At 35.6% G+C, this 26,997-nt stretch overlaps 1 protein-coding gene across 1 annotated transcript in view; it reads left to right on the top strand.

The window, feature by feature from the left end:
• The first annotated feature begins 433 nt into the window (after positions 1-433).
• The window catches only part of OTOGL (otogelin-like), a 164,205-nt gene continuing 137,641 nt past the window's right edge, over positions 434-26,997 (top strand). Inside the window, exons 1-10 of the mRNA XM_008578479.1 lie at positions 434-485; positions 1,534-1,573; positions 2,667-2,715; positions 8,137-8,203; positions 10,028-10,126; positions 11,948-12,102; positions 16,969-17,090; positions 20,415-20,620; positions 25,917-26,044; positions 26,409-26,515. Coding sequence (XP_008576701.1) covers positions 434-485; positions 1,534-1,573; positions 2,667-2,715; positions 8,137-8,203; positions 10,028-10,126; positions 11,948-12,102; positions 16,969-17,090; positions 20,415-20,620; positions 25,917-26,044; positions 26,409-26,515 — 1,025 coding nt within the window. The remainder of the gene's footprint in view (positions 486-1,533; positions 1,574-2,666; positions 2,716-8,136; positions 8,204-10,027; positions 10,127-11,947; positions 12,103-16,968; positions 17,091-20,414; positions 20,621-25,916; positions 26,045-26,408; positions 26,516-26,997) is intronic.

A 26,997-nucleotide genomic window follows, 5' to 3' on the forward strand; every position in this document is an offset into this window, starting at 1 on the left:
CAGAGAATGTGTATCAACAATTAGGAATAATGGTTATCTCTTATGCTATCAGGAGATATCAATAGATTTTTTTTTTTAATGTTGCTGCCTTTAGAAGTTACAAAATACAATATAAGCTGAAAAGGCCTGTGATGTGCAGGAGTGGGGTAGGGTGTAACTAATACCGCGTCAGGTAAGAAGCTGCCATGCATTACTAATGAGAGACTCAGTCAAAGACTTGCTTGCAAGTTCTAAAGCTGCAGATGCTGTATGTAGTTAGAAAGCCTGCAATTCTTTTTTGAATTATGTTATTACATAGCTCTATTTATTAGAATTTGAGCACACTACAAATATGCATATTTCTAAGATGCCATCAAAGTAAAGACCAACAATTTGGTTACCTTTCAGGGAGAAAGGCTACACTGAAATGAACATTTTGAGGAAACTCAATTTAATGATACCTTGGAGTATATTCTTGTTTCATATACTGCTGTTTTCATTACAAGGTAAGAACTTGTATTAAAATTTTAACTGTAATTTATTATATTTTAGTCTCTCTTACAACTGAGGTAAATTATTTCCTCTTATACTGTAAAGCACTTTGAAGTGATTAGATGGATATCGACTAAATGACATTCAGATTTTTAATAACGTAAATAATTTGGACCTTTTGGGTTTTTGTTTATTTATTTATTTTAATGGCTAGTTAAAATCATGCTTTTATTATGATTTGCAGTTGTATTGGAAGAAATTCTGATTCTAACTCTTTCTCTGATTTAAAATAGTTGTCTATGTGTAATTTAAACACCTGAAATTTTGTAATAAGTAAAGAGTAATTGAGTACTTAAGCTTGTGCCATCAACCCAATGAATGTTAAAAAGACTTTTTAAGAATGACTAACATTTGGGGCTAAGAATTGATTTTCAATTATTTTTATAGCAACTTTATTTATAAATTAATTTTATAAAATATTTTTGCAGAGAAAGCATTTATTTACATTCAGTTGTTAGTTTTTAATTCCTACAAAGGGCTGTATGTTTTGGAGCTTGTAGAGGAAGTGGAAGAAATTACTGAAGTGTAAAAGATTATAGAGGTCAAAGATACTATCCCAATCTTGTTAGTGACTGAGACCCGTGGAGAAAGATGTCATAGAATGTTGAGAGCTGGAGGGGACTTTGGAGATAACCTTGTCCAACACCATCATTTTCTGATCTGTTTGGTATCTTGCTTAAGCTTACCATATACTAAGAATTAGGATCAGAACTACAACTTGGATTTCTGATTCCAAGTCTAGTGCTTGTTCAATTTTATTATGTTTCTGTGTAAATCTGTGTACATTGCCCATTGTTTTTGGATTATCAGTCACTCCATTGTCTCACAGGGAATTTGCTGGTTAAAATCCTCTTTAAAAATGCAAGACAACTCACAGTAAAACTCAATCTAGATTTTAGAATTTGGGTTAAAATGATCTGTTAAATAACCATAATATGTGACTAAGATACTTGGATAATTTCTTTTTTCATTCTTATATATGCATATATTTATCTCTGGCAGGACATATTTGTGCATCATCCATCTTGACAGAAACATCAAAGTAAGTATTTCTTGTTCTTTATGTCCTATAAAACATAAAGTTAATGAGAATGAGCAAAACTCAGCAGACAACTACATCTGCTTTCAAAAATAAATAAATAAAATATTCTACCAAAAAGCATGAGATGCAGTTCTTTAAAATATTTCCACAAATTAAAAATGATCAGGCATTCATTTCTTTATTTATGAAGGGACAATATTTACTTTTCATTTTAAGTATAAGAGTAGTTCTCAATGGTATTCATTGGCTGTAGGTACTAAAGAGATATTACTTTCACTTCAATGGTTTCTAAAGAAGTTATATTCAGTAATATCCCCCATTATATTATTATTATTAATACACTTTATTGACTACAAGTGTGCTGTATTCTTAATGTAGAGTAAATCAGTTTTTAATGATAAGAATAAAATGTTTCGAGCAGTAAATAATGAAAATCATTTTTTTATTAAACTGATCTGCGTAATGAAAAGCAGAATTTTAGTCACTTGAATTGACTTGAATGACTCAAAAGTCATTTGACTTCTTTAATAAATTTTTTTATTGATAAATATTCATATAATACAAAAACAGAAAACACCATAAAATGAATGTACAGCTTAGTGATTATTAATAATATGATTTTAATAAATTGCAATTTGATGTCCTTACTCACATTAATCTGAATCTGCCCTTTACAACCTGGAACAGGAGAGAATTAAGTATCACATTTGAAAAGAGTGAATGTGCCATTGGCAAATACTGACCTCACCAGATTTGTGAAGGCATGTGGAGAAAATATTATGTGGGTTGGTGCTACAGTGTTACACTATTTTGTTTATTTCTTCATCTCAAAGTTCCTTCCTAAAATTCAGTTTACATCAGAGACTGGAGAGATTTGGGGGCACGCCCAAATTTTGTAAAATGAGACAGCACCACCACCCAATCTAACCCCTCCAAAAAGGGGAGGGGGAGCTTTTAAATGTTACACCAAGAAAGACCTCTTTGATAAAGTGATGGAAATCAGGAGGAAAACACCAGCTCTCTCTTGGGAAAGGCTTGTTCAGGTTGCCTGGGGGGAGCTTTGACTATACAAGTTCTTTTTGTTTTCTTCCAGAAATGGTTTTAATGAAAATCGACAGAAAAGACCTCTTTTAGCAGCACAGGTAGGTTATGCCTCAGATGGAGGGAGAGGCAGAGAAATAATCCATTCTGGTTTGGACTCTGCTACTGTCACTTGAACAAAGAGACCTTTGTGGAGGGGAATAAAACACTAAAACAAGACAGGAAGGAGGAGGAAGAGGCAAAGTAACTTCTTTACTGCTTTTCTGCAACCCTTAAATTCATGCTCAGTTCACATTGACTTGTTCGAAGTTAAATACTACTTTTGTTTTTTACCTCAGTTACCTACTGATAGACACAAAGTATTTATGGCAAGTAATCCCATCTACTTGCCAGAAAATTTAAATTGGTTTAAAAATTAATCACAATAGGGCCGGCCTGGTGGCGCACTGCTACAGTGCGCCACTTGGGAGTGTGGCGGCGCTCCTGCCAAGGGTTCAGATCCCACATACAGACCAGTTCCCGCTCACTGGCTGAGCGAGGTGCGGGCGCAGCGCCGAGGGTTGCGATCCTGTTGCCGGTCCCGGTCCGGTATGGGCACGACACTGAGGGTTGCGATCCGTTGCCAGACACAAAAAAAAGAAAAAAAAAAAAATTAATCACAATAGCAGTTAAAACAATGACAACAGTATAACTACGTATATGAAAAAAGGGGATGAGAAATGTATAAATGATATAAATTAAATACTGTAAAAGACCATTGGGTACATCCTGGTGTCCTGACAGGCTGCTTTCATATTGTCCAATAAATCTAAATTGTTAGTGTCTCTGGAGAGATAACACTTTTTTTGGAGTGGCAGAGTAGCACTGAATTTGAGGAGACCTTTTTGCCTGGATCCCTTTTTATAAAGGATGGTGGATAACATAACTGCAATATCTTCAAACTAAAGTTGGAATGTTCAATTGGATGGGTTTTAAAAAATATTTCTCTATAAACGATCAGTGGTAAAATAGAGAATTCTAACTTAGTAAAGGCATTTCTTTGAAAACTAATATGATTTATATTGCACCAGCTATATTTATGTAGCAAATAGCTTAAGTATTCAAGGAAGGCTTTGACGAATACTGTATTGAAAACGATTTCTACTAGCATTTTCTGATGGATGCCTAAATTTGTATGTTTTATGGTGTTAATTGAAGAGAGTTAGTAGATGAATGGAAAACAGATTTAATATGTTGTTGTGACAGTTTAGAAGACCCAACTAATTTATTCTTATTAAGAGCAGAGACTTTTTTTTCCTGAACCAGAATGGGCAAAGAATTGCCTAAAAAATGGAAGCACTATTTTTTATCTTAGACAGAATGTTTTGTGTACTTATGTATCATGTGAAGTGGTTAAAATGATTATTCTCTGAGAAGGTTTTTTTTTTTTTTTTTTTTTTCCTTAAAAGATGACCGGTAAGGGGATCTTAACCCTTGACTTGGTGTTGTCAGCACCACGCTCAGCCAGTGAGCGAACCAGCCATCCCTATGTGGGATCCGAACCTGGGGCCTTGGTGTTATCAGCACCGCACTCTCCCGAGTGAGCCACGGGCCGGCCCTCTGAGAAGTTTTAAGTACATGTTTGCGAGTAGACCATATTAACCACAAAAAGACGTCTGTATGACTCAGTAGAAAATCTGATTTTGAGAAAAACTGTATTCTGGTGAACCCACTAGATTGAGGAACCTGTCAAAATATACCCCAAAGCTGTCACATGAAATGCCCTATGGATGAGGTTATGCTATTTTTCATTTAGATGTTTTTAGAATTTGTATAATTAACCCCAAAGGAGTTATGTTCATATCTTCCTTCTGTTAATAAGTGAGGAACACACTTATTTTGCCTCAATTTCCCTTTTAGGGAGAATAAAGAGCAAGAGATTTGCACTTCTATTTCCTGTAGCTAGGGAACATGTGTTAAAATCATTTACCATCTGAACAAGTTTCAAAAGAAGAAATGTTAAAGAAGGGCAATGAGGTCATAATCATATGCCGCACTGTTCAGGTTTGCAATTTCATGTGTTGTAAGGCCATTCTTGTCCACAAATTCACTCTCTTGCTCTAGGAAAAGAGAGCACTGATAAAGAGATTACTGTGCAAAATAAGGATTCAGAAATATGTTGGCAATGAGGTGAGCAAGGACAGGGTAGACACAGATATCTGTAAATGGTGTATTTATGTGCTGCAATGATTTCCCATCTAAAGACTGTATTTCTCTGTGCTTCTCACCCTCTTGTGGAGATGTAATCAGGAAAGAGGAAGACTGGACTGTCCTCTTTTATCAGTTATGTGAATATATGTACCCAGTGCCTGGGATTGTTTTGCATTTGTATTACATTTCAAAAACTCTTCTCCTGATAGCAGGTGCTGAGGCATAGAGGCAGGTGCAGGTCATTTGTTTGGGAAGCGCACAAATGAAAGAGAGAGGAAAGGGTATGCTAATGAGGGGCTTCCTGCTGTAGGCATCTGGGGGCTTGGTCTTGCTGGGAACCCTCTGAGGAGCTGTGTAGAATGTGTCCTCGAATCGTTTCTCCAACAGATGGGAGGAGCTGGGGTATTTACTCACTGATTACTGTTTCTCATTGGTGTAGGGTGGGCTTTGGGGGAAGCTTAAGTCCCCTGCAAGGCACTTCCTGTAGACTGTCAGGCTTGGACTCTCCATTAGGCAGAGGCATAAGGAAGCTGGTGCTTGAAGTTGGAGGCTCTCACTGTGCACAGAAATCCAGATGAATTCCGAGGTGAATTCCTTGGTGGGCTCAGAGGATGTGGGGAGGAGCATCATCAGAGTCTGCAGTAGTCTGGCTCTAAACACCCTTGGGAGGCAGACGCCCAGTTGGACAATGTTGTTTTTCAGCTCCATTGGTATTTATTGATGACATGCCAGGAACTATGTTAGAGATATAAACAAGAATAGCAGTGCTTGTTATCTTCATGTCTAGTGGAGGTAGGCCTGTAAAAAGTCATTTCTGAGCAACTGGTTCATTAAATCTAAGATTACCATCAATTATCTGCCATATTTATATGACACAAAAAATAAAAACACTCCCAATTATAAATGTAAGATGCCATTCTGAGTTCATATATGTTTAAAAAAAAAAAGCTGTGTGTCACATTTTAGCATTGGTGAAATGTAGTATTATGGTGCATGGGATGTTAGGGTAACTAGGATGCTGTGGTAACCAGGAAGCTGGTGTACTAGGTAGTCACTGGAATTTCCATACAGGAGGTATGAATTTAGTTGGGTGAGAGGATATGGAGCTAAGAACCAATTACATATTTTTGCCTTGGTCTAGTGTTATCCAGTATATTCAGTACTTGCCTAATAATAAATATAGGTAGCATGTTTACAACTCTTATTATATGACCAGCACTATTCTTGGTGTGTTACTTGTATTTTTATTATTCTCATTATTCTGTGAGGCAGGTTCTGTCGTTCCATTTTATAGATTGAGAAACTGAGGCTGAGTGGGTTGAATAATTTGTTCAAGGTTATAAGCCTGTATGAGGCACAGTTGAGGCTGCTGTATACTTTCAGTGAACATCAGAGATGATTGATTGTTCGGTTTCTACTAATGGGGTTGGTGTAAAGCATTTTGGAGTCAAAGCAGGAAGATTCTGGTGCCCAGAAATATTGGTGGCTGTGTTAGATTCAGACACAGTATGGCTGAAGAGAAAATAAGATTGAACTGTCTGGGGGAATCAAGGTCACAGACTGTTGTGAGTCTCACTTAGTTTGAAGACAGAGGAAGGGCAAAAAGGGAGACTGAGCAGTGAGGATAAAACCTGGGAGGACTGAGAACAGAAAACAATGAACTTGGAAGCCATGATGTAGGGCAAGGAGTTTAGAAACAAATCTAAAACTGGTGAGAGAGTGTGAGTCCTTTTATTTAGGGCGAGGCAGGTTTGTCTGTTAAAAGAAGAGGTCCTGAGCTGGAAAATGCCAGAATAAAACTTCACATGTAGGAGAGACCCAAATGTGTTGAAAAGGACTTTGTACTTTAAGTCACATGCCTCATCCCTCCTCTCTTCTTATTTTTCACACTTCTCCAGTTTTTCTAACATCATCTGCTATTTAATTTGATAATTATGTGGCAAATTTTGGGTGTGTATTTCTTTTGGTGAACATGAAAATGATATTGAAAGAATATTACCCCAGACTCATTTGGCATGGAGCTGGAATAATAGTCCATAACTGACTAGTTTTAGTAATTCATAATTATTTGCTACTAAACCATACTGACCTTTAAAAATCTTAAGATTTCATCTGGGTTGCTAGATTAATATAAATCCCTTTGTTGCTAATTTTCTATGCATGAAGCACTATGCTAAAAAGCTTTACATACATTGTTTTAATTCACTGTCATGACTACACAATGTATGTACCATTATTGTTCCCATTTTACAGATGAGTAAATGGAGGCACTAAGAGGTTGGGAAATTTGACCAAGAGTAAGTAATAGCAGAATCAGGACTCTAATCCAGGTCTGTTTGATTCTGTAATTCAGTGCTCTTACCCACTACCCTGAACAACTTTGGGCTCTATAAAAAGATATATTTAAATGTTCAATGAACTTTAAAGTGTCAACTCTTTGGAGGCTGAGGCTGACACACAGACACTGAAATAGCAGATGCTTCTGCGGATAGTGTCTTTGCAGACTGGTGTGCAGGCACGCAGGACATCACTGAGCGTTGGTCCATCAGTCCCATGCGTTTTTTTTCCAGACCCATCTGCACCTGAAAGTGTCAGAGAACTGCAACTTTTGCTGGCAAAGCAGTCTGTGAATCCAAAGATTAGACTCTAAGCAGGCTCCTTTCACATAGGGGGAGTGAAGGGTAGGGGAAGAAAGAAGGCAAGTGAGGACAGAAAGCAGAGAAGGTAAATGACTTGTATTAGTTTGCTCCTGTTGCTTGTAACAAAATAACTGGAACTTGGTAATTTGAAAGAAAACAAAGTTTATTGCTTACGGTTTCAGAGGCCGGGAAGTCCAAAGTCCAGGGAACTCATCTGGTAAGGGTCTTTCTTGGTAGTGGCTTCAGTGACACAGGGGTCTCACATGGCAGAAAATGGTGGAGCAGAGAGAGAGACTCTCATGTGTTTTCATTTTAAAGCCTGCAGAAACACACCCATGACCACCATTAAGCCATCAAACAAGGCCCCACCTTTCAATTGCTATATAATAGGATTTCCTACACTGTCACAGTGAGAACCAAGCCTCCAACACATTAAACTTTGGGGGGACACAATTCAATTCACTGCACTTGCCATAGTCACATAAGAGGCAAAGCCAAGGCCTGAAATCAGTTCTTCTAATGACAACCCCAGAGGAGCTCTTTCTGTCTCACTGAAATAGCCTCAATGAGCCAAGCAAATATAAAGTTAGCACTTTATTTATAATTTCTGTATTTGTAGCTGTTTTCCAATTTGAATGTTGGCTTGAATTAAATAATTTAACTATCTTGAATTCTTATTTCTTTCTTTCAAAGTTTGAAGCAACTTCTCCGAGATATTTTTTCCATGAAGCTATTATTTGGGGTGAGAGCAAAATAAAAGGTTAGTGCTTTTACCTGTTTTTGTATTTGCTTTCTCAAAAGACCATTTAGGGGATACATTGAGTCCACTCCTAATTGCTTCTATATATTACATGGAGGAAACTGAGCCAGGGTGGTAATAATACTTAGTAATAATTTAAGTTCACGTCATATAGAAATTTCAATTATTTTTGGAAATGACAAGGGCTAAACATTTAGACAAAGCCAATAACAGCTTTGATACCCAGCAAAAGTGATACCCAGTGAAGATATTACTGGGTATCAGAAACTTTTTTCCTAAATTAGTTACTTGCTCCTTGACTCCTGACATCCCTATTTTTGCTTACCAATTTCCCATTTCCATTAAGCAGAATGCTGATGTAGTTTGAAATTTAATTGAGTGGTAACTATGAAATGGAAACTCTTATAGTTGTGTTTAAAGATATAACAATGATCCTCACCAGTTTTGGTTAGATATTTATTTTCAGGAGAATAAACAAGACTGTAAATAAATTTTTGAAGGAGATAAACATTTGTTTCTTTAAATATTTAGACACCATCCATTGGAAAAATGCAAAGCTGTGATCTAAGATAAACTTTAAAGATAGATGTGCCCCTTAGGAGGAAAAACTGCATTTAAGTTTATGAAAAACTTAATTTTTCACCTATCTTTATGGTCTAAGTTAAAACAGCTCATTTTTTCTCACTTAAGATATACTTAGATATTTGTACATTTTTAAACATAAAGGGACATTTCATATCAATGGATTTTAAGGTGGAAAGGAATCACAGGGGTCTTCTAATTCTTGCCTGTGGCGAACTGTGGTTAAATTAACTCAGTTAGCTAAATATCTTCCAGGAACTTGACATATTCCAGAGAGGCCCAACTTCTTTAGTAATGCTTTATGGTGATTCAAAGATGTTCTTTTGCTCTTCTGATGTGTCACTTAAATCTTTCCTACTGGAGTTTTGCCAGTTGCCTCTTGTCTCTCCTTAATAGAGGAAAATTTTTCACTGTGATTCATTTGCATTTTTAAAACTCACTTAGAAGATGATGGCACAATTAGAGTTAGAACTCATAGTTACTGCTTCCTCTTTTTAATACAATCCTTTGGGGTAATTTTTTCTTTCAATGAAAGAAAGAATATTTTTGGTGATAGCCAGCAGTAACTTTGGCTTCTGCCTCATCAAAATTGAGCATAGGTTCGAAAGAATGTGTCATTTGTAATTGAGCCTGAGGATTAATACACAAACTTCAAATGAAATGTTTAATCATTGTCTTCAAAAGAGGGAGTTTCGTTTTAAGTTTTGTACTTTGCTTGATCCCTCAATTTAATGATGAACACTATTTTTTTTTTTTTTCAAGATCCAAACCCGTGGCCTTGGTGTTGTCAGCACCGCACTCTCCCGAGTGAGCCACGGGGCCGGCCCGATGAACACTATTTTTTAATACAGTGCTTGCTTCTGGAGAAGGAGACGATTGGATGTGCAGCCAGTTCTAAACTCCGTCGGCAGAATCATCTGCAGCTTGTGTGTTTCTGGTTCTCATCATCTCGGACAGGGATTCCTTAAATGGGAACTTGACTTTTCAGTTGCTTGAAGGAGACTAACCTTTGCTCGCAGGGTAGTTTGAGATGTGAAAGCCTGTCTTTCTTGCTTCACAGCACACATAATGAAATGAACTAGATAGAGACTTGATGGGTTTAGTTCTTTAGTACAGCAAGGCAAGAGGCCCAGGATTCTGTATAAGTTAATGGTAGGTTACAGTTAGTCCAAGTTAGATCTTGACATATTGCTTATGAGAACTGATGCATGCCAGAAGATAACTGATTTTTTTGCCCCTCAGGCTCTTGTCCTCATGAATGCCTTAACGGAGCTTTCTGTTCTAAGACTGGTACATGTGACTGTCAAATATTTCAGGCTCTCGGGACAAGGTGCCAGATTGGTAAGTTTCAGGGACACTTACGAAAAGATTATGAGACACCAAAGAGAACATTAAAGTATAGTTTTCTATAGTAGCGTTTATCCGTTGGGAGTTGGGACTATCATATTTCATATTAACTAGAGAGCCCACAATTCATTCTCAGTAATTTGAAGTAATTTGGAAACAACAGAAAAGAAAATAGACGTGCCCACTTTCCCTTTTCACTGATCTCTGCTATTTCCTCAAGTATGTTTTCCACTTTACATAGTACTACCTCATTAAAAGCAGGTTCTCCTGGAGATCATCATGTTAAGTGAAGTAAGCCAGGCACAGAGACAAAAATATTGCATGATCTCACTCATATGTATGTGGAATCTAAAAAGAATAAAAAAAGAACAGTGGTTCTCATAGAAGTAGAGAGTAGAATAATGGTTGCCAGAGGCTGGGAGGGGAGACCGGGAGGAGGAGAAGTGGTGGACTAATGGGTTGAAAACTATGCTACCTAGTGTAAGTGAATCACTGTGCAGTACATGCATGTATTGAAACAACACACTGTACCCACAAATATGTGCAAATAAATGTTTAAAAAACCCAAGATGTATATATAGGACAATTGAAAAAACAAACAAACCAGGGTCTCATTCATCTCTCTTTTGCTTTATAAATTAGATTCATTATTTGGAGTCACTCTTTCTTTTTGACTTTGAATTAATTGGACATTCTGTACATAAACTAGAAATGGTATTGAGAGTTCTTCAAGGGCAAGGGCTCTTTAAAAAAAATTAAAAAATTTTTAACCACAGTGTTAGGATACTATGTCAGTAATGATCATTAAATATTCATTTGTTTAATCAATATTTATTGAGCATCTACTATATTCCAGGCTAGGCAGTGGTGAATAACATAGACATGTTCCTCCCCCCTGGTATTTGCCGTCTGGAGGAGGGGACCGGGAAAGCACAGATGCTATAAAAATATGCACCAGAAGTAAGGCATATTGCAGGCAAGACTGCCTGAATTATGAGTCACTCTGTTTTTTCCTGAAAAGGCCAAAGTTTACTAAGGCTAATAAATTTAGGTAAAAATCACAAAAAGACAAGACAGAAATATTGTTTCTTATCTTTATGTGCCCCATAGAATGTATTAAAATGTTTTACACATATTGAGTGCTCAGTAAATATTGTTGATTTTCATATTATTTTAAAGGAAAGGGACTAGAAAATAAAAATTAAAAGAAAAGGAGGTAGGCATGATGACAATAAGAGATGAAACTATATGATTTAAGGTTAATGTTGCTTGAAATTTGAGGTCACTAATTCCTAAATTTCAACATACTTTGAATGATTACTGTTTCCCACCCCCAGGTCCCAGACATATAAACATGATTTTTTGTTGTTGTTGTTAATGGTTATTTTTCTCTGTGGATACCAGAAACGTGCTTTTGAAAGAACTGTGGATACTGCTAATTTTTATGACACTTAGTGGTGACATTTCTATCTTTTCTGAGCCACCTTATTGGCTTGATCACTATCACCTTCTTTTACTGTATCATTTTCCCTGGCTTCATTTCTTCTAGAGTCTTCCTTTGGAAGCAAAAGTTAAGGAAGTTTCTAACATAAATCTTTTCTTCACAGCAATTAGGTGACCTTGTTTTTCTTCAAGGGGAGCCTGATAGTTTTGAGAACAACTGGTAATTTTGTTAGTCTTTTTTCCTGTGATATAGATCACCAAAGAAGAAAATATTTATTTTAATGAAAATTAGAATACTTACCATAACCAAACAGTGCTAGAAATGGATGTGACTTATTTTATTCTACTAAACGTTATCCTATTTCTTTTCAGTCCCAAACATGGGCAAGGGAAGAGATGGGATTTGCAAAAGCTGGGGACAGTTTCATTTTGAAACATTTGATGGAATCTACTACTTCTTCCCAGGAAACTGTTCTTATATTTTTGCAAAGGACTGTGGTAATTTGGAGCCTCAGTACACTGTATGGGTAGGTGATACTAGGACATAATTAACTTAAAAAATTATTTCTGGAAAGGTATGTACTTTTTAAAAATATTAGACAAATAATAGAAAAATATAATAATCATAGCATGAATACTCAGGGATCTGACTGGCAAAGGAGAGCTATTTGTTCTTAATGGGATGGACCAAATTTGTGTCTATATTGAGTATAATTCTATCAAGATGGGGCCTAGGACTGGGAGAAGTAGGGTTTGGATCCATGTGGGAGGGACTTACAGGCGATGCAGTAATGTCTGTATCATGGATGTCATAGTATCAGTTCCAGTCAATATATCTGTTCTTCAGGTTTTATCTGTTCATGTTGAAGAGGAGGTGGGTTTATGCACCAACCATATTACTTATACTTATTTCCTTCTTGATATTTCCAGAGAGAGGCCCACCAGGTTTAATTTTTGAAAATGGCATCCTCAGTATGAACCGGAGGCTGACATTTATGAAATAGAGTACATGAATTACATGAGCACAGGCTAGAGGATGTGGAGACAGACAACTAATTGATAGGTAGACTGATGCTTTATGATTGAGCTCAGAGAATTCATTCTTAGTTGCAGACTTCTCAATTCAGATAAACTCTTAGGAGACATCTCAAAAAGCAAGCTGCAGGTGATTCTAGTTGACATAAGGAAGTTAGGGACCTCTATGCTCCCCTGAATTTCTAGGCATCTCAAAGTACAACCAGAAAACTGCTGTGCTGTGCTGTCCTGTTTAAAAGCTAAAACTTGCCACAGCCAAAACACATTTGAATCTTTGTTATTTTTCCCCTTCTAACTTACGTTGAAATAGCCTAAATTCTCATCCTCTTTTAGGTGATGCAAAATTAAAAGTAGGCCCTGAAACTTTTTAAGAGTAACAATCCTTTAATGTTTCGTTTTGTTTTTATTGGTTATGAATACTCATGGGGTACAAAGCAAATTGTCACCACTCATGCCTAAGATGTGATGGCCAGATCCATACTGGCAGCATGTCCATTACCACAAACTGACATTAAAAAAAAAAAAAAAAAGATTTGTACACATTCTCCACCAAGTTTGGTAATTTTATCCTTACCTGAAAACTTGATCACATGTGAATTTTCTCAGATTCCTATTCAAATTTAAAATGTAATTCCAGTTTACAAAACAACTAAAATAGTGCGAATGTGGGTTTTGGTGTGTATGAATCTACTCTTATTGTCCAAATCAACAAAGCATGTGCCTGCAGAGGTTCAGATGAACTCACTAAGTTCACGTCTAAATAGTTCTATCTCACAGAATTGAATGAAATAAACGAAGAAAAAAACAAAACAAACCAAAACAAAACCAAAAAAGCCAATCCTTGTGATCCAGGCAGGAAATGAGATATACTGAAAGTTAACTTATGGGTCATAGGATAAAAATTAGAGGTCTCTTTAGATAGGGAAGTTAGAGGAATGTGTCCTCAGGACTTTGCAGGGCTCCTGTTCTCAGTTCTCTCAGTGTCCTTCACTCCCCTACTCTCTCACTAGTTTTATCACTAACACCTTCTGACTCTCTCATTGAAATGTTCTTTTCTGGTGTCTCAGTCTTTTGAGGACTAAGGTGTCAACTAGATAAACTGTCTTTTGATAATAACACACAATGCTGAACTATGCCTCTAGAGTTAGTAAATGTTTCTACTTGGCCTGGTTTGGGTTGGCGGAATTTGCTTTTAAATCAACAAATCCATTTATTTTAAATGTCATCTTTCTCCTTGATTATAAAAATAGTTCACTTCTTTTGTAAAAAGTTCGGAAAATTTAGAGGTCTAAAAAATAATATTAGAATTATCCATCAAGAGTTGCTATTGTTAATGTCTTGATGTATTTTCTTCTAGAATTTTTCCTCTGGATTTCATGCATGTTTATGGAATTGAAATTATGTGTAATTGAAACTGTGTATAATTTTCTGTTTTACATTTCACTTAATATTATATAAAGAACTTTCCTCCATGTCAAATACTCTTGACATTACACCAAACTTCCTGCCCTTAACACACGCACACACACGCACACACGCACGCATGCACGCACACACACATGCACACGCACACACACACACACACACTTCCTTTTCCTCCTCCTAACAGAGAGATTATCATTTTTAGTTAAATCAATATGTGATCTTTACATTGTTGTCACTATGTACGTATTGGTTAGAGTTGAGCCCAAAGGTTATGATGATTCTATTTCTTGTCTTGTGCATTTTTCTAGAATAGTTATCCCATTTTTTGTTTGCAGCATTTTCTATACTCCAATCACTGATTTTTTTCCTCCAAACTATTTCTATAAAATTCTTCTCAATATAGTCAGATGCATTGGGCAATTTATCAATTTCTTTTTCCCCCCATGAGACATCCCTTCCCCAGTTCTTTGTTCTCCTGGTTCAATCCAGGCAGGTTACTTTTGAGGCCTACTGTGTACTTTGCACTTGGGATTTCTTGTTACCATCCTCCTGGAGAGTTTTGTTCTCACTTCTGTATTGGTTTTCCTGTTTCTTAGATCCCATCAAATGTCTAGTGATCCTTGAACTTAGTTCATACAGACAGATAAGCTCTAAAAATCTTTTAGGATGCTACGAACATACGGCCAGTGTTTGTAGTGGTCATTAAACTGGGACCCGTTTCCTTTTCTTTGTTACCTCACTTGTTTTAATTAACTATATTTTCAAGTTGCTTTCTAAAAAGGGGAGATACTTCCCTGGAAAGTGTGCATGAGAGGAAAAATTTTGAAACCTTGATTAGAATTTGGAAAATACTTTCAGAATACTGAAGTTTAATTTACTCTGATTTTTGATCATTTTGCATACAACCTTTTCCCCTCTTTCTCTCCAAAAATTTTTAGATCTCTTTATCCCTAGAGTTCTGAGATTTCATGATTATGTGAGCTTTGTTTTTCTTTCCATTTTTTGTTTTTTGTGTGTGTGTGTACTGGGCACTTGATGAGCCTTTTCAAGCTTTACAAGTTCTTCAGTTTTGGAATAATAATTTTTAATTTCTTCTCTTCCTCTCTTTCAGATATTCTGTTATTCATATATGAGAGCTCCTGAACTGAGTGATCCCTTAATTTTCTCATTGATTCTTGCCAATTTTCCATCTTTTTGCTTTTTTATTCTGCATTTTAAAAGATTTATTTTCAACTGTTAGATATTTATCTTTTAACCTTTCTACTTCAGTTATAAATTTCTCCTATTATATTGTCAATATCCAGTTATTTATGTTTATTCTCTGAATTTGGTTTTTAACACCATTTTATTCTTGTTTCCTGGGTGACATATACTCACTTTTCTCTATGAAGATATTAATTATGGATTTGTGGAAGTTTCTTTATACTTCTGAATTGTTTTTGATTTCTTTGATATACTTTCTTTTGCTTGTTTATTTGGTGTCTTTCATGTTGTAGACTTCCATCAAATGACTAATGATTCATAACTGTTTGTACACATTTGTGAATAAGGCTCTAAAAGCTAACTGGAAACTGAAGATATGGATGGGGCTTGTTTGGCTAGAGCAGGATTGAGCAGGGATCCTCTGATTTCATTATATAATCTCCCAAATATTAGTATCTGTTTTTTTTTTTTTTTTTTTCCATTTTGTTTTTTCAAAGAAGAATCCTCCATCAGGCTGCCTGGGGACAGATGTCTAGATTCCTGGATGCTGAGCACATTTTCGGCATATTCCTGTCTCAGGCTTTTGTACTTTCTTTTCCCTTTGCCTAGGATGTTCTGCTCTTGTATTTCATGTGGCCTGCTGTCACACAAATTCACATTCTCAGTGAGGCCTTTTTGGGCCACTCAATCTAAAATTTCCCCTGATACCTTGAAGTATACACTCAATCCCCTTTCCTTACTTAATATTTCTCTTTAATGTCATTTTGTATGGTATCCATTTTAGTTATATTTTTTTATTAACTGTTTTCCTCCAATCAAATGTAAGTTTCATGAAGGCAAATATTTTTGTTTCTTTTGTTGACTGTTATATCCCCAGAATCTAGAACAGTGCCTGGTATATAATAAGTAATCAATAAAATTTGCTGATTAAATAATTAAATTAATATACATTAATTGCTATATTAAAAATCTGTCAGTAAAATTTCTCATCACTTTTATACTTAGAAAGTTATTTTCCATCTATATAGTTATCGATGTTTTCTTTCAGTTATTTTGTGGTTTCATCATGTATACTTTACCTTTTAGAACTTCTTTAATTAATTTTGATATAGGGTAAGAGAAACTAACATTCCTCTTCCTCTCATCTTATATTCTTCCTTGCTCTCTTCTTTTTACTAGCAAACCAATTTTCTCATAAGTTTTTCAAGAAATAATTTCCCTTTTCCCTAAAGTGTCTGGGAATAAATAAAAGTAAAATCAATTTTATTTTCAGTGAAGTCCTGGTCACTTTTCAACCTTTAAATATTGCTTTGTTTAGAGTTCCATTTGAAGCTCTGTTTCATGATTCTCTAACAGGTAAAAAAATATGAACATAAAAAAACACAAATGTGTTTCTTTGCGGTAATCTACAGTTTTCCTATCAGAACTATTTTTTTCCAATACATACCATGTGTAGCCTTAGAATACTAACATCCAACATGTAAAGATTCGTATCACTTAAAAAACATGCTGAATGAACTTGTATTTTAGAAAGTTAATTCTATTTTCCAATTCTGAGTTAAATATTTCTTTTCTCTCAAAAATTCTAAATGTGATTATAACTTTGTCAAGTGTCATGGAACTAATGACGCTATAGAACTGTAAACTTACATTGAGATTTTAGTATCTCAAATGGATATGGTTTGTTGTTGTTGGTTTCTATGCTTTCTTTTTGTTTTTCTCCCTTTAAGGTTCATAATAGCCCTAAATGCCTTGGGTCAGTGTATTCTTGTTATCGATCAATCAGCTTGTTCTTTTCAAACCAAGAGGAGATTCGAATTTATGGTCATGAAATAAAAAAGAATGGAATCAGGTAAGATATAGTAAAAGATATAATGAAAATACCACCACAGATTAATCAACTTTCCAAATAACTCACACTGGAAGTGAATTGTGGAGAGTAGGAACAGGAGATTTCTCCTTCAACAACACCCTTAAAGTTATATCATGTAGACATCAAAACTTTAGTTGGCAATACGGCCGACCAGGTGGTTAGGAATCTAACCAGACTAACCTTCCTTATGCTTGTACAGGATACAAATATGTTTACACAGGTGGAGATAAGATTATCACATTTTTTTCCCTGAGAGATTTAGGAATATCTTTATAGTTCAACTCTTTGATTGTTTTTGCCCTCTCTCTTAAAATGCTTGTACAGGATACAAATATGTTTACACAGGTGGAGATAAGATTATCACATTTTTTTCCTTGAGAGATTTAGGAATATCTTTATAGTTCAACTCTTTGATTGTTTTTGCCCTCTCTCTTAAATCTTTTCTTTTTTCTTTAAAGTAGGAACTTTAAAAAATTGTTTTATTTTGGAAAGGATTCTGGAAGCCCTTTCCAAGTTTGTGTGAATGAGGTTTGGGTGTCACTTGAGATCTTCTATTGAAGTTCTGACAAAGAGTCACAGCAAAAATGACTGGCCTTCTTGAATAGATCAAAGAGCAGCCCGCTCTTGGCTTTCTGTCTGGCAAGAATATGACCTCTGAGTTCTGGGGAAGGGGTTGGTTATATATTTGGTCGATGGTTTTATACATTTTAAAATAGAAATTCTGTGGAGTAACCTACCTGCTAATCTAATTATAGAGACACTCAATTTTAAATAGTTCCTGAACGAGTTATGCCTGAAAAAGTAAACTGTGAGATGTAACAATTCAATCCATCGTTCAGAATTCCCTAGCAAGATTTTGAACCATGGGGATTCTTTCCAGCACAATGGTCTTACCAGCCTATGATATTTTTTTTCTCAGTTTAGATTCCTCAAGAGACAGCAGGTGGTAGCTGAAAGGGCTTTGGATAAAGCACCAGGGGAGCTTGGTCATATTCTGGCAACCCAGGGAAGCCCCTCCAGCTCTTTGGGCTTATTTTCTTGATCAACTGGGTTCTGTACGTCTCATTTTCTCATATAAGAAAGCTTAGGAATTTGAATGGGAAGGCAATGCATTTATACATGTGTTTCCCAGAGCTGAATTTAAATAGTAATTTAAGATTCTTTATATGGGAAAATTTATTTGGGGAAATACAATGGGCACTTTAAAAAATTATTATGTTTTGTACAACAGATATGCAATTCAAATAGCTTTTCAAGAATATTCTTTGTTAAATTGAGGATATAATTTTTATTTTAACTCAGAGAAAGCATTTCTATGAGGATTTCCTGTTGAATGATAGAAAAAGGGTGATTTTCTATATTACTCAGCAATGTTTTTTATGCTAATGCTGTTCCTGGCCTAGGCCTAACTCACAGCAAGTACTAGAGAAATATTTTCCAAAATGAAATTAAATATGTATGGCTCTGTGCATTAAGCCTTAGCTCCCTGGATTTCAGTTCTCTCAGCTGTGAAATAAGGGGTTTTGGTATAAATGACCCCCTGAGTACTATTCAGCATTAATCTGTATATCCATTTTAGTTTACATTTTAATGTCTCCTGCTTAAGTTGCATGGAGTTTATCTTAGACTATTTGCAGGTTTTAAACTATTATTACCCCTTATCTCCATTAGCATTCTTCAGTTATAAACTTCAGTATAATTACAGTTATCCACCTTTCTTTTTAAAAATTGCGCATTTAATTATATTTTCTATGAAAGGGACCAAATGGCCAAGAGATGAATGACCAAATAAAAAAATACCTGCAATAGAACAACCATACTTCCTAGAACAACTATACTTCCATACAATTATCATCCCATTACTATGAAATATATTTATAAAACATCATTCACTTTTTCAAGTATAGTTTTTATAAACTTGCAAACTCAAAACAAATTATGTTTCTTCAATGTTATTTCATGCTGACTTTTGCTATGAATTCCTCATATTCATAATTTTTAATAAGAATATATTATGGTACTAGTTAGCTAGAATTTCTTATTTATTCCCCAATTTAAATTTTTAGGTATTTCTTAATTTTTATAACTAATTTTTGGTAAATGATTATCCGTAAAAATCTTTGTGAAAATGGTTACAGATATTCTAAATTGTTTCTTTGGAGATTATCCCTTTGTTAGGTAGTATGCTCAATTTTATAGTTTTTGTTCCATGTATCCATGCTCTTCCTGGAAAGGAACTTATTAATTTGAGATTTTTGAGAGAAATGTATGAATACACCTATTAACCACTCTTCTTATTCACATTATGGCTTATAATTTTTGTTTGATGTGGATACCTTAATAGAAATGAGTTTTTTTCAGTTTCTTTAATTATTAGCTCCTGTTCTCTTCTGCAGTACACATGGATAGAAGGAGAACAATGTTCTTTCAAAAGTGTTCTAGGTGATTTACTTTGCTTTTAAAATGTCTAATTGTTTAGTTTTCTTCATTTTCCTTATATCTCTTACTGCCTTTGTATGTTCACAGCACATCCTTGTGAAAAATGGAAAAACTAGATGTTGGATCAGCAGCTTAAATATTCTATGTGACTCTTGTAAATAAGCCAAATTGTGTCCAATTTAAAATTATTAACATATCCCCTATGCAATACTGTATGACAAAGTATACTTTACCCCTAATAATTTACTTTGCAGCATTAAAAATGTAAATTATAATTAATCATCCCTAGACATTTTCCTTTCAGAAAACAATGACTTATGCCAAGGTGATATTTGGGGGCTAGAAGCTCCAATTTCCTTATAGAGACACATTTAAAATAAAATTAAACAAAATCAGAAATCTAGCAATGTGTTTACATATTTTTACCATTGTTTGTTCTTACTTCAAAATTGTTGAGCAGCATTTTTAGGTTATCTTTAACTCTGTAGATAAAAAAACGAATACATTTAAGACCTCATTATTCTAAATAGGCAAAGTTATTTTCCAGATGTTAAAATCACTGATATTTAGCAGCTGTGTGTTTTTGGTTGGTTGAAATAAGCATCTATTTCTAACTATGAAATCTACGTCAGTGTGAGGAAACTATCATTTTTATTGTCTTTTTATTTCAATATTGAAGTTTTCAAAAATGTTGAGATTTTCTATAGGATGATTGCTTTGAAGGCTTCACTATGTAGATTATTCAATAATTTTGAGTAATAATCTCTTTTAATTCATTATGTCAGTTACTTCAAGATAAAAATATGTCATCTGCAATTGATCCTTCATCCTAATTCTTAGATTGCCTTTGTTCTATTTTTCAAGTTTAACATTGCCTCAGACAATTGGGCAGGTTTTCATTGAGAAACTTGCTGACTACATTCTGGTGAAAACAACCTTTGGCTTTTCATTGGCTTGGGATGGAATATCTGGAATTTATCTCAAACTGTCTGAGGATCATAAAGGGAAACCATGTGGCCTATGTGGAAACTACAATGACATTCAATCTGATGATTTTATAATTCTCCAAGGTAAGTGAGTGGAGCAGAAGAAATGTGTGGGTACTTGCTAAGGGATCTTCCTTCACTGATTAAGCTGTCAGTACCCAGAAGACTTGTCATAGGTTGGGGAAGATTAACAGCTATCACTTGCCTCCTTTAGAGATTTTAAATGAAGATTGTACAGGAAAACATTTTTGTGTTGTTCTTGAAAACCACGAGCTAATTTACATTTGCAGCACTTACTTAACATATATTGATTGAGCATTTACTTTGTGTCAGGAGCTTGGGATACATCAATGAACAATAACCAAAAAGACCCCTCTCCTCTTGGAGTTTGTATTCTAGTGGTTAAAATCCATTTGGATCAAATATGTCTGCTTTAGGACAAAAGCTACTTTGCATCCAGTCTTGACAGGAATAAGTTAACTAACAAATAATTAGTTTTATAGAGATAATGAAATGTGAACAGGATTATAAAAGTTAAGCAGTAACTTGAAACGGTTTTATATACCTACCTGATCAGCTATCTAAGTCATGAAACTAACCTCGGTGAGTTGTTAAGAATGGGTTCTGTTTTAGTTAGGGTACGAGTGTGCAGTGGTAATGAGTTAAGGAATCACTAGCCATAATCATGATTTGGGTTCACACAAAGAGGTGCAATAGGGAAGAATACTATTCTTAGTACCAGCAGGCCTGGCTTTGAATCTTGTTCCAACTCTTACAAGTTGTGTAATTTGAGGCAACTCATTTAGTATTTCTGATGCGAAGTTCCTTCAGCTGTAAAATAGAGATATAATAATTCTGAACTCACGAGTAGTTTGGAATTGTAAAAAATGATATACTTTGATAGTATTTATAGTAATAGTTAATATGAGCACGTAGCTATGTTATTCACGACCCTCACAACATTTTGTAAGGTGGGTAGTATTTTCTTAATTTTACAGTGATAACACAAGGTTATGTGTCCAATGTAACATTGCTTATAGATGGTACTGTCAGGATTGGATTATAGATCTGACTGGCTCCCAATCCTTTGCTTAGATAAATGTGTGAGTAATTGCCTTTTAAGTTGTAAAGTGCTATATAATACTTTTTGTTTTGTATTATAAAATTAATAGAGATGAGTTGCCTATATGTTGTGTTGTAAGAGACAGTAAAAGGCCTACTGAGAGTGTGAGTTCTGGAGCCAGATTGTGTGATTCAAATTCTGCTTTACCACTTATGAACCTTTCTAAGTGTAATGACATAATGACAATATATATTTCACAGCGTTGCAATGGCTAAATGAGGCAATTCACATAAAACACTTGGTATGGTGCCTGGCACATAGATAATACTCAATACATTTTAGTTAATTTATAATCATTCCAAGTTTTCCTCAATAAGCCTATCATGCAGCTGAAATTAAAATGTTTGAAATGTCTTTACATTGCTTTAAGAAGCCCTTACTACAATGCAAGCATTTTGCCCCAGATGGCTGATACATCATCAGTATTAGTTTATTAGTAGCTAGAGTAGAGAGAAGAGCTCCAAGGAGCCAATTTCCTCATATGTAAAAGGGGGATAATAATAATGACCTGAGAGCTTCCATCACAGCCTGTGAATATCAAATGAGAAAATTTAAGTGAAAGTGTTCAAGAGTCTGTGAATACAAACATATGTACAGTATTGGGATCATCATGAAATGGTGTTTTACATCTGGTTGGGTATTTGGAATCAGAAGGTTAACAAAGTTGGAATCTTGAGATTGTATTAAGAAGTAAGATTTTAAATTCAGGCAGATGTTAATTATTGATTTATTTTTCTTCTGTGTCAATGCTTCTTGAAAAAATAGTAGTCCAGTTCTCAGTGTTAGAAAAGACCACTTTGGGCCGGCCCGGTGGCGCACTGATATAGTGCGCCACTTGGGAAGCACGGGGGCGCTCCCGCCCGAGGGTTCGGATCCCACATACAGACCGGTTCCCGCTCATTGGCTGAGCGCGCACTGATATAGTGCGCCACTTGGGAAGCACGGGGGCGCTCCCGCCCGAGGGTTCGGATCCCACATACAGACGGGTTCCCGCTCACTGGCTGAGCGAGGCGCGGGGGCGACGCCGAGGGCTGCGATCCCATTGCCGGTCCCGGTCCGGTACGGGGGCGACACTGAGGGTTGCGATCCGTTGCCGGACACGGAAAAAGACAAAAAAAAGAAAAAAAAAGAAAAGACCACTTTGGGCAATTTCCCCTGGGACATTCAGGGAACATGGTAAGGAGTCAGGATTGAAAACAGCATCTGCTCTTATTAGAGGCGGGGAGGCTCAGATTGAGGATTTGAGTTAAGAATCAGACAGACCTTGAAAACCTGGGACATAGAATGGTTGCTCACAGTGAGATAACTGGGACAGCATGCAAAAGGGTGTTAGCAAATTAGAAGTGGGGGAAGACTGGCAGGAGGCAATTGAACTGAATTATGCCTAAACTGGCAGAAGGCAAGAAGGTCTCTTCAAAGTATGTGGGAGGGGCCTAAAGAGAGGTTTCAGCTTCTTCACAATTTTATTTGGTACACAGTGTAAGGCAGAGTAATAATAACAAAACAAAACAAAAAACACCTAACTTACAACGACTTGTAGGGATATGTCAAGAAACTGCCCTCTATTTCCTCGTATACTGTAATAATGCAAAAAAAATGTTGACAGATGAGCTGTGTTGCCTTTAACATGCCTAATACTTTCAAGAATCTTAGCCTGTGCTTTACTGATTAGATAAATCTTTAGAGAGTTACATAGTTTGATTGAATGCCATTGAATGCACAGTTTCTTAACAATGATTAAAATTGTATTTCTCTCTGCATTCCCACTTGTCCTTCATGGATGACTTCACAAAGTAATGAAACTTCTTAGAATTTCTGTGCACATAGGAAGATTTTAATTTGCTGTCTAGTTAAGAATTCTGTTTCTGTAATTCATGTCTACCTCTAGCAACGCACCCACATAGAAGTCCTGGTTTATTCTCATTTTTTTTCCTGTATAATAATTAATAGCACTTCCCTTTCACCTTGAAAAGTTTCTCGATATGTACAATAAATTACTCTACTTAGAACATATTTTATATGAATTATTTTAATTTTAGTTTAACAGGCTTCCAGACCATACATAGACACGGATTTAAAATCTCGTGTTAAACAGCTTTTGTGACTGTTTTATTAAGGCAATAGAGTAAAAATACCTAAATGTGTGCTTCAAAATTTGGAAGTAAAGTGAACTCTAAGGGGTTGCCCAGGTTGTTTAGTAACATTAAAATTTGTGCATAAATATTGAAATGAGTGAGCCTTTAAGAAATATTTTTGGTTCTTCAGACTTATAAAAAACGATGATGGTTTGAAATGAAATGTGACTATAAATTTACTTTAAAAGGACATCAGTTTTTTCATTTTTAAATATGTGTATTAGACCAGGTCAATGCTTTGTTCAGTGTGTAACATTTCCAGTGATATCAGAGATGACAAAATGGGTCAGACTAATTCGAAAGCTCTAGGATTCTAATAATCTATTCAATAAGTTGTGCAAAGTACGTTTATTTAGTATTCACTTATTTAGCAAATCTATTTTGAGCACCTACTATATGCCAGATACTAAACTAGGGATGTGGCAATAGAAAAGCTGAGACTCTCTTCATATAATATATATCTAGAAGAAGACAAAGTAGATAAAGAGGCAAACAAATTAAAATATAATTTTTGTGAGCAATAGCAGCCATGAAAAAAAAGCAGGGTAAAGAGATAAAGCCTGATAGAACAAGTGTCTATTAGGTGTTAGTTTAGATCATGTGGCAGAGAAGACCTCTCTGAGGAGGTCACATTAAACAGAAACCTAAATGAACAGAGGGAGCAGAAGGATTTGAGGGAAGAGTGGTTTTGAAGGAGGAGAAAGAGCAAGTGCCCCAAGCTGGGAATGAACTTGAGTGTTTGAAGACAGTGTAAAGCCAGCATGGCTGGAGTAGGATGAGCAAGAATAAAGATGCAGGAGGCACAGGGCAGGGCTGGGGTGCAGTGGGGAGTAGGGGGAGTGCAGGGGCCAGATCTCAAAATCTTCCAGGCTACAGTAAGGTTTGGAATTTTACACTAAGAAAGCAGAGGATGCTTATAGATAATGAATCCCCACAATCTTCCCAACATTCGGTAGGAGCATGCAGACATTATCTTCGTATCTAGAAATGCTTAGAGTGGTCAAACACTTGGCTTGAGATTTTTGATTCTAGTGGTGCGGTAGGTTGTCATCAGTGATTGACTTTGGTAGGAGCATGCAGACATTATCTTCGTATCTAGAAATGCTTAGAGTGGTAAAACACTTGGCTTGAGATTTTTGATTCTAGTGGTGCGGTAGGTTGTCATCAGTGATTGACTTATGGCCATGCAAATCTGGATGGTGGAGAACCTAAATCTCAAAGCTGAAGTCTAACTACGTTAGAAGGAACTTTGAGATGTCATCCTGTTTGGTTCTGCCACGTCCTTAAGATTTGAGATTCAGCCTCTGTCTAAATGTGGGCAAGTTTAACTTCTGTATCAGGCCTTGAACTTTTTTGACGGTCACATGGTGAGACAATTTAAACTTAATTTGGAGCTGGGAGTCCAGGGTGCCCACCACCAAACATCTGTTTGTTTCTACTGCTTATTAGCTCCTGAAACTTGCCTCTGAATAATGCTGGGATAGTTCCTGGATTCTTAATACTGGGGCTCTTTTCTGAGCATGTTTAAAAACACTGTTCATCATAATTAGATGAAATAGATTCACATCTTAGTCTTTTCTTCTTTAGGTGCCTCTTCCAGTCTTTCATTGTCTCTGTGACTGTCCTCTGAAATGTTCCCAAGGGCTCAAAAAAATTTTTTTATTGTTGTAGACACTGAAAATGGAACTGCAATTTTAATAAGGTTCTGACTAATATCAGACATAATGAGAGAACTGTCTGAACAATTTTGCATTGACTGTTTCCTTATGTTTCTTAGTTCTGTGCATATTTTTTCTCCCCTCTAAGCACGGATAGAATGTTGGCCAATTAATACATTCCTGGTGTGTATGTCGTATTTGCTCACTTTCAGTCCTCCCCCATGTGGTTTCAATGCAGCTGGCTTTTTCTCTCCAATGGCACTAACTTTTATTTGGTACTTAAACTTCGTTCAATTTATTTTTATTATGCTAAGTCAATGTTATTGTCTAATATCTTATTGGTAATTATAACATTATTGAGTTTAACTTTTTGACCAGGAAGTTTATGTTGAAGAACTTGTGTCTATGTTTGTGGATAATGATATAGTTATACTTATTTGTGTGTGTGTGTTTGTGTGAAACAGAGGACTATACAGAAGACATTGCTATGTTTGCAAATAGTTGGTCGGTGCAAACTCCAGATGACACCAAATGTGTACCCACACCCTCAGATTTTCCAAATCCATGCTCCAGTGGAATGCCAGCATTTGAGGTAGATTTAATGTGAAAAATTTGGCCATGTTGGACATAATACACATATGTATTATTTTTATGTTTAGCATTAAGCATTTTTCAATGCAACCCCAACATAATTAAAACGATTAAATTCAGGAAATATAATTGCAATAGAGAATAACCTTAAGAATATTTCAAAAATAGTAAATGTAATGAGTTTTATAAATGCAGTAGTCATCATGAAAATATGTAATTAGAAAAATGTTGGTTAAAATTTATAAGTATAAATTACCGTCTCTTTCCTGACAAGGACAGAGTCATGAAAACAGATCAGTGAAAAATATGAGAGCACACACATATGATTAAGTATGTTCTGGTGACTGACATCTTTTCTTGCACAGGCAATCTTCTTCAAGTGTCAGATACTGTTGCAGTTTCCTTTTCTGAGCTGCCACGAATATATTGATCCATATTTATATATTGCCAGCTGTGTCAATGACCTCTGCAAGTAAGTGAAATGATTAGTATTTGCAATAAAATTTTCTTTATGTAAAAAGAAGAGCAAAACCCACTTCTGTAACTTAGCCATTTCAGCAGTTCACAAAATATAATGGGAAATGTAAAACATAAACTGTACTAACAGCTATTAAACACTTACTGTATAACAGGTGTGGTCTAAATGTTTTACATAAGCAGCATGGACAGAATACAGTGGGTCTTAAACGTTTTTGTGCCACTGATCCCTTTTGGGAGTCTGGAGATATCTATACATCCTTTATCAGAACAATGTTTGCAATGCACACACACACACACACACACACACAGACACAAAAGATGACAAAGGGAACTAATTATAATGAAATAGTTATTAAAATAATTAAAGAAATGAATTTCTAATATATCTGTGCCTTTTAATCATGATTGTCAAATCTAATAACATAGTAATGAGTGTAAACAATATTTTGTGATATATGTAACAATCATATGGGA

Source organism: Galeopterus variegatus, unplaced genomic scaffold (genome assembly GCF_000696425.1).
Source record: "Galeopterus variegatus unplaced genomic scaffold, G_variegatus-3.0.2 Scaffold1692, whole genome shotgun sequence".
Taxonomy (NCBI): Eukaryota; Metazoa; Chordata; class Mammalia; order Dermoptera; family Cynocephalidae; genus Galeopterus; species Galeopterus variegatus.